The sequence below is a fragment of the Euprymna scolopes genome, chromosome 36 (assembly GCF_053919585.1).
Source record: "Euprymna scolopes isolate OS-2025 chromosome 36, ASM5391958v1, whole genome shotgun sequence".
In the NCBI taxonomy this organism is placed as follows: domain Eukaryota; kingdom Metazoa; phylum Mollusca; class Cephalopoda; order Sepiida; family Sepiolidae; genus Euprymna; species Euprymna scolopes.
The window spans coordinates 54,731,575-54,740,717 of NC_136517.1; the positions used below are offsets into that span (position 1 = coordinate 54,731,575).

Here is a 9,143-nt window from a genome sequence, read left to right on the forward strand (position 1 = left end):
GGAAAGAAATAAAGAAATTTGATGAAGAGGTTCAACAGAAAAAGGAAATGAAAAAACAGGAATGGAATGAACGGTCAAAGACGCGAGTAAAACGTCTCGGAAAGAGATAGTATCCTTTTATCTGCGTGTGAAGCGGAACATCTCTTATTGGTGTTAACAAGTTCACCAAAAATGTACTACTATTTATTTTTATTTATATATTTTTTTTTTTTTTTTTTTTTTGATAACCCGTGATGGCTGTTATCTCAAAAAATGACTTATCCTTTTCTTCCACATGTGCATTCTATGATTTTCTCTTGAATTTTTTTTTATACCGCATAAGGTCAAATGTTGGTTTGGTAATGATCTGTGAAATAAACTGGATTCCAACTCTGCATTCCCAGGTTTTTAGTCGATCAATAACCACTTAGTTACCATAGACCTGTGTATTGCAATAATAGATATGACAAAAAAAAATACATTAAAATGCTATAATTTAAACAGTTTTACTGAATAAATCCAAGATGTACTATCGATTTTTCTTTTTTTTTTTTTTTTAAACTGAGAATAAATTCACTCTTCTATTTTGTAATGGTTGTTAGAATAAGAACAATCTACTTGCATGTTGATTAAATAATAAGTGCGGGCAAAATGAATGCCAATGCTCAAAATGTATGTCCCCTCCCTTTACTTAAAAATTTATCAAAAATCAGGAAATTAACCAATTTCGATGAAATTTTCAGTATTTATTAAATAATGATCGCGGAATATAATGAACTAATTATTTTTATTTAAATCTTAGTGGAAATATATTAAATATATTAATACCTTAACTAAAGTTATGGTTTTCAGTAGTAAATAAAAAATGCAAGAATTTAAATAAATATAAATAAAGCATCGTAATTCGTAACAATAAAAATAAAATAATTTTTACAGGAACATTACAAAAAAGCCCATAAAGTCTGTATTAATGAATTCGATATAACTCAAAGAAAAATGAATTTCTCAAACTACCGATATTACCATTGAATTAAGCATTGTTTATTGAATATTTTCTCACAAAAAAATTATAATAGCAAAAATATTTCTACTTTTTTTTTCAATTACAGATTTCACATAATTTTTATATGCAAGATTTTAATGATTTTCTTGCTCACAAAAATGTGAAACTTTCGGCGTAACATAATTTTTATATAATATTGGCTAATAATTAAAAAAAATTAATTTAAAAACCAGAACATAGAAAAATAATTAAATTAAAAAGTGGTAAAATTTATACAAACATTTACAATAGAAATGTACGGATACCCGTCGGGGGGGAAAAAAAAAAGAAACCCCAGCACCCCTCCTTCTTTTTAATTACATGACATGGGCCTCTGTATATTCTGTATTTCCAAAAGTATAGTTTGTTGTGGTTTTGTGAATGGTAAAAATACTCGGTTTTGGGTCTAATTCAGCTATTTTTTTGTGCAAACACAGTGGGTTTTTTTTTTTTTTTTTTAATTATTATTTAATTAGGATTTTACTTTACTAATTATCTTTAAAATAAACCCAGAAAACTAATATTTATCTCTAAAAGGATTTTTACAATGAATTTATTTAACTTCAAAATTTAGCTGAATTGGTTAGATTGCCGTGAAAACATTTTTCATAACTTTTTTTTTTCATGTGTACAAATATTTTTTTTCTTTGGGAAATTAAGTTTAGTCCTTAATCTTTCGAATACAATCAAAAAGTATTTGGAGACCTACAAAAAATTATGATGAATCGGCTTTCAAAACTAGGTCTCCTTATTTGTTTAAATAAAAGGTCTGGTTTGAAATTTTTTACATTTTTTTTACTAGAAGGTTCTCGAATTCGGAAAATGTTCCTGAAGTTACATTGGCCAAAATGTTGTAAATACAAAAATCAAGGTTAAAATAGTAGATCGAATTATCACTACTTGTTTAAAAATTTTTTTTTTCATCCGGGAGACAACAAACATAACTAGTGAAGATGTATTGAGAGGTGAGCTGGCTGAAAAAAATTGAGATAAACTGCTGCTAATAAACATCAACTTTATTGCTCTATTTTTAAATTTAAAAGATGGTTTTAAAAAAATATTCCTATTTTGTGATTTTGTGTTATTAAATTTAAAAAAAGAAACACTTTTTTCCTTTTTTTTTCTTTTTTTTCTTTTTTCTTTCTTTTTTCTTTTTTCTTTCTTTTTTCTTTTTTTCTTTTTTCTTTTTTTCTTTCTTTTTTCTTTTTTTCTTTCTTTTTTCTTTTTTTCTTTCTTTTTCTTTCTTTTTTCTTTTTTCTTTTTTCTTTTTTCTTTTTCTTTTTTCTTTTTCTTTTTTCTTTTCTTTTTTCTTTTCTTTTTTCTTTTTTTTTTCTTTTTTTAACACTGTTTATCAAGGCAAAATTCACTCAATAAGATTTTTCCTTAACTAAATTACTAGCTTTTCAAATGCCGAATTAGAAATAAAACTAAGCGAAGAACTTCCAGAAAGTCTACGCTCATTAGTGGTAAGTAAACTTTATTTCACTTTGGAACGATCAGTATACTTATCAGAATGGTCACTTGCTATGAGCTCATTTGCCAGCTACATTGAAAGTGTGTACAATTAATACATTGGATTCTTGAAATCGATGGTATAACATTTTTGTCACTCGTGGACAGCTTTTATAAAGTGGCACAATGATTAAGAACCCTTTTTATTTATTTATTTTTAAATTATACCCATCCTTCCTTATCTTTTTTGAAGAGACAACGTAAGGTTGAAAAAGTGTTATAAAAACATGCCGACTTCAGAGCGTATTATTAATCATAGATGATTTACCTGAATTTAACAGATTGTTTATAAAATCATGAACCCTTACGTTACTATTTAAAAGTTGAAGGCAGTGAATCCATTGAACCTATCATCCAAGATATGTTGAACTGAAAATACTGCCAGTGACTGTAGCATTGTTGGTGCATTTATTACCTCACTTGGAAGCTTATTCCAAGATCCACGGATCCTGATTGATTCAATTGAAATCAGCAGTGAAATATTTTCTTGTAGTGTCTGCATAGACCCCTTTCTGGTGCAGAACTGAATAACAGGTCCTGAGGTATATCGTTGATGCGATTGTAGGCCAAAATGAGATCCCTGCGTAAGTGATGGTGTTCGAGGGATAAAAAGTTAAACATTTTGAATCCACTTTCATTAGGCTGATCCGATAGACTGTAACCAGTTTTTGAACTCTCTCTAGATGCTGGATATCATGTATTGGATATAGAGCAAAGTTGTAGGCAGCATACTCTAACAGTGGACTGGCAAGGGAGACAAATATCTCATTACTTTTTTTTTTTCTCTCATGTATTTTACCATATAAATCCATTTTTATTTCTTTCAAAGGTACATTTTTGTAGCTGGGTAACAAGCTAGTATTTGATCAGCTTGATCACTTATGTGAAAGTCTCAGGGTCGATAATATCAATGATTTAAGTGATACAGAAGTACAAATTTTATAACACACCTGAAATATTTTTAGAACAATTATCATGAAAACGTTTTAAAATTCTTGAACTAAAAATACATGAAACCTAAAAATTTTTAATTTTCTCTTTCAGCCCGAGGGTGATGCACTGACAGATAGATTTGTTAGTTTACAGCGTAGAAATATCATTGAACCTAGGATACAGTTCAGAAAGAAGTAAGTTTGTTTTGTTTTTTGTTTTTTTGTTTTTAAATTGAAAAATTTGTTTCTGGATTGGCAATCTTTTAAACCAACATATTTCAGGTGAAAACATACAAGTCATCGCAAAATTAGTATAAATTTTGAAAAATGATCCTGTAGATAATGTGCTAGAAATATTTTAAATTTAAAAAAAAAAAAAAAAAAAAAAAAATCGGACACAAGTATGTTCCAATTTTTTCATTTTTCTTATTTTGTTTAAGCCAGGGATGGGGCATCCTACCAGATGCCAAACATACACCTGCTATTTTAGACACTCCAACCGAGAAATCTTTTTAAGATTCTAACCATCCCTTTAAGTGCAATTGTTTGAATCTTCTTTGCACTTGGTTTACCTGGTATATTTGTAAGATAGTTTGTAAAATTCTTTTTCATAAGTCCGGTTGCTCCTATAATTACTGGCAGTTTGTGTTTAAAAATGTTGGTACATATTCATTTTCAAAATTATCGGTTGCAGTTACCTCCTCCTGGATCTTGTGAACTCTCAAACATGAAAACATACAATAAATCACTAAACTCGTTAATCTTTACTTGTAATTATTTTTCTACAACATCATTTCTTGTAGTTGTTGCAATTTTATACCACACGACATGCAAGTACGTAATGTTTTCACTTGAAATGTGTGAGTTGAAAAGATCACCAATCTACACAAACACTAAATTTTTTTTTTTAACATTTCTTTATATCCCTACCCCTCCACACTCCTCTCCAAAATAAAATGATGTATTAATACCCTTTTGTCAGTACCAATCTATTACTTAGATAAAAACAAAACTAAGTTGATTGGAGAATAGTTTAATAAAATATAATGAAATAATTCTACATCTTGTGTGTATATAACACAGCCTACTCCTCTTTTTGTTTGCATGTCTCCATGGATAGACAAGTGACTGTTAGATGCCAAAGATGATGATTATAAACCGAATGATGGAACTGAAAATAAATATTGTCTAAAATAAAGAGATTAAGTGTTAAATAGTGAGAGAGATAAATAAAAACTTAGGAATGGTGAATTTATAGCAAATAGCGACTAATTAGAGTGAGTAAAATGGAAGATTTTTTTGTTTTTCAAACATAACTCAATACCAAAATTGAGGAATATTTTAGTATGTAAAGCTTTAATGATATTGAATTTTTTTATGGTGATATATATATACATATATACAGGGTGTCCCAGAAGTTGCGCACCATGTAGATTTATATAAAAACAAATATGAATATCAATGAATATCAATTTTATTAATCAAGCTTGTACAAGATGCACTTTGTACGGGTGAAATTTCTGTGTTTTAAGAATACGATATACTGATGATTTGCTAATCGTAAGCTCCTGGCTTAGTCTCCTTACTGATTTCACGAGGCTTCTAGCAACATTCGCCAAAACCATAGTTGATGTTTTCTCATCAGTTACATTCTTTCGTCGACCACATCTCTCGCGGTCAGCAACTGAACCTGTTTCTTGGAAACGTTTGATCAAACGGCAGACAGTGGTATGGCTCAATGGTTTTTCTCGCTCGGGATGAGTGCGGTTGAATTCTTTAGCTACCGAGCGGTATGTAGCCCCATCTCTTCCAAGCATAAAAATCAATTTAACTCTTTCTTGCATTGTTAATTTCTTGCCCATATCGAATAAAATCTGAAACAAAAAAAAATATAAATATATGATGCGCGACTTCTGGGCCGAATAAAATCTGAAACAAAAAAAATATAAATATATGGTGCGCGACTTCTGGGACACCCTGTATATATATATGAGTAAATAGTTAATAAAACGTGTTAAAAAAACACTTTGAAAAAGAATTAAATACATATTTAATTTGAAAAAGAAACACTAAATAAGTGGATAGTCCTTAATCCGCGGAGTTTTGAAAAAAAACTTTCCTTCTCATCAGAGGGTAGGAATTAGCAAAATGCGGGATCGGATTTTGCATGCAAAAGTATTTGAAACTGCAAGTAAGTCAAAGATCTCACTTGATAACAAAAAGTGAAGCAGGGGGGAATATAGTGAAGAAAAAGGTGATTGCACATGAATGGATAGTCTGGTGAAAAGTAAAGTATCCAATGACGGTAAAATCCAAAAATGTAAATCCAATTTTATTTTGTACTAGCGGGGGTACCCGGCGTTGCCCGAGTGTTTGTTTCCGGGACGGGGGGGGGGGGTTCTAAAAAATGTTATGGTAGGTAAGTAGGAAGGATCAAACCCGGAGTCATGAGTAAAAGTAGGAAAATAAAGTGTGAAAAAAAAACAAAAAAAAAAACATCTGCAACGTTAACAGTTCGGCCACCAAGAAAAGTCCATTCCAGTTGTTTAGGAAAAAAAAAAAAAAAAACACTATGGTAGGTCGGCGCGAACGTGAAAATGTAATGTGAATTGTCCAGCACCCTAACCACTATGCCACAGAGCACTGCAGCTTAGTTTAGTGATTTTAAATAACTTCACATGATAGAACTATGAAGCCAAACCGGTGTTCTCTTCTCAACTGTTCCTTGTGAACGATCTCCAAACGGTGTTAAGTGGTGGCAGGGGGAGGAGGAATTTTTAAGAGAAAATATTTTACCACTTCCATTGATCTTAACCGATTTTGGCCGTGACTTCTCAGCAGAAAAAGTATAGAAATCTAAGATTATCGAGGAATTTGAGAACTAATAAGCCTATAACAAACCTCAGATATTGTTCTGCCGTTTGTGCATAATGTATTTGCATGAAATATCTTGATTTTTAATCCTATGAAGGTCAAAATCCCACGGGAAAAAATGAGTTCATTTTATTTATATAGAGATATACATCCACTTCCCGCTACAAAAAAATTCTGACACTTAAAAATGAATTCTAAGAAACAAATCAGTTTAATATTTTATTGTCCATATTGATTTTTTTTTTTTTTTTTTTTTTTTTAATAAGGCATATCAACCTGGAAGATAAATATTTCATTTAATTAGAGCAATTAAAATTAAATTTTGTTTTTGTTTTTTACATAACTTCATGCAAAAAAAAAATTGAGGAATTTTTAACATGTATTTTGTTTTTTATTAATCGTGATTAATTAATGAATGCCTCAGGGGAAATCTTCAGTAATACACTGCCCTCTTTGCCAATTTCGGTTTTTCTCATTATATTGGCTCAGACAGCAACCCCAACCTGATTAGGGAGGCGCCAGATCGTCTATTTGAAAACTATCTGATATCGCAAAAAAAAATTTTGTTTTCTGACAATATTCAACCATTAGTTTTAATTAGCCTGGGTGTCCAGCATTGCCCGGGTGTTTGTAGGTGTGTGTTGAGCAACAAAAAAAAAAAAAAAAAAAAGTAGTAGTAGGCAGGCAGCAAAGGAGGAAAAGAATGTGAAAAAAAAAAAGACGTCTTTGCTGTTATGTCCATCACCAAACCGGAAGTGATGAAGGTTTAAATTAAGGCTAGTCAATCAAAAAGAGGGGGTGATTTTCAAAAATGTTGGCAAAAAAACGACCCCCCTCCCTGTAGAAAAGTGCCCAGTTGAGGGTGAAGAATTAATGTTTTTGGCTAATTTTTCGATATTTGTCATCCGAAGGGTTAAACTTTAAAACGATATCGATCTCATGAAAATCCGTCGCCTCTGAAAGTTTTAGGCAGACATACATTTAAACGGACAGGTGAGATTTATATTATAGATGATGTTTTAAAAACCCTGTAGTCATGAAGGATACAAAAAATATATAGGAGAAAAAAATTTTTCTAAGGAAATGAGCTCCCCAATAATATTGAGTCCAAGATGGGTATATTTGCTGATGATAAAACACTCTATAACATGCATGAGAGAAGAACAGATGTACTCAAATCCAAGACAATGGCTGGATCCTTAGAAAATGACCTCCAGACCGTAGTTGAAATGGGGACATAAATGGATGGTGATATTTAATGCTAGTAAGACTAAGTTGCTCTCCTTTATGAAACCTCTCCAACCGCCGATATCCATGACAAATAACTCCCTACCTGAGAATTTTTCCTTCAAATTCCTTAGCTTGACATTCTCAGGAAATATGAACTAGAATATATATATATATGTTGAGGATATTGCGAAGGCTGCTGCAAGGAAGGTGGGCTCTCTCTATCATGCTAGGAAACTGCTTATACCTGAGAGTATCCTGTACCTCAATAAGGCCAACATTTGCCTATGTATGGAGTATTGTTGCCACATCTGGGCTACTGTAAGCGTAACAGATCGATTCATGATGCTTTGAATCGATCTGTTACGCCAACCATTTGAAAAGGGAATTTTTCCGAAATTAATAATGGAATTTGTCGCAGACATAACAAGTAAGACATTTTACCAATACAACTGAATAAATATATGCATATATAAAATATATGTATGTACTTATTGGTTTGTAAATCGCCACTTGTTCTCGTCTTCTCTTACCAACAACGACTATATGTCATTCCTCGCATTGTGACAGCCTTCTAAACCTCTACTACATACCTATCCCACACAATGCTTCAAGCAAACTACATATCAATCCTAGATTTATATTTGTTTAGAGTGAAATTTTTAACATTTTTTTTTTTTTTCTCTTCCAGGGACCAGAAGAAATACAAACCCAAATTATATGAGAAACGATCACATAAAGAAGTTCCGTAAGTTTTCCTTTGTTTTCTCTCGATGCAAATTTTGTTGCAAGTGATTCTATCCTACCATCTTTTTCTATTTTATTCTGGATTTTTAAACAGTTTTTTTCCATCTCTAATAACGAAGATGAGAAAAAATACTGATAGAAATTTTCAAAAGAAAAGCATTTTTTTTTTTTTTCTGACACATGCTCCCCTATAATGTAAATGTTTTTTCTTTTTCAGACAATCTCAGGGGAGTTCCAAATGATATTTATGCTATCTTCAATCCTTCTATTTTTACTAAAAAATAAAATAAAATGTCTACATTTAATGGTCTTTCTTTGTTTTATTTTCTTTTTTAGTTTTTTTTTTCCCTAACCAAATGATTATTCTACAGCAGGGGTTTTCGAAAGTTTTAAGACAAGGGCCATATTGTTGATGTTTTAGAACTCTGCAGGTAAAATAAAAGAAATGATGTGGATGTATTTTATATCATTTTGCTCATTAGCAAAACTGATTCTACGAAACCTCATTCTTTTAATCATTTTCTGTACAAAAGGAAAAACCACTACACATTTCTATTGAAAAAAAACTTTGGTGTTTCTTATAGTCGATAACTTGATTCTTTAAAAAAAAAAAAATAAAAAAATTCTATCACTATAAACAACAAATATTGTGGCCATGAAGAAGTAATCTAAAATGTTTGTTTTGGTGTTATGTCCCCTGCTTGTAGACTGATACTGTCTACTTTATAATGTCTAAGAAAAATACAATTTTACCAAATTTTTTGTAAAAATTATTTTTAACTATAAATAACTTTCTACGTGATGAATTTTCGTAATTTTTGGATATAATA

At 30.8% G+C, this 9,143-nt stretch overlaps 1 protein-coding gene across 1 annotated transcript in view; it reads left to right on the forward strand.

The window, feature by feature from the left end:
• LOC145260500 (ribosome biogenesis protein NOP53-like) overlaps positions 1 to 8,618 on the forward strand; it is a 48,477-nt gene extending 39,859 nt beyond the window's left edge. Inside the window, exons 10-14 of the mRNA XM_080118614.1 lie at positions 1 to 109; positions 2,421 to 2,487; positions 3,578 to 3,660; positions 8,258 to 8,314; positions 8,531 to 8,618. The exon at positions 1 to 109 is cut by the window's left edge and continues 14 nt beyond it. Of these exons, the coding sequence (XP_079974740.1) occupies positions 1 to 109; positions 2,421 to 2,487; positions 3,578 to 3,660; positions 8,258 to 8,314; positions 8,531 to 8,555 (341 nt within the window). The 3' untranslated portion in view covers positions 8,556 to 8,618. The remainder of the gene's footprint in view (positions 110 to 2,420; positions 2,488 to 3,577; positions 3,661 to 8,257; positions 8,315 to 8,530) is intronic.
• The last annotated feature ends 525 nt before the right edge of the window (positions 8,619 to 9,143 follow it).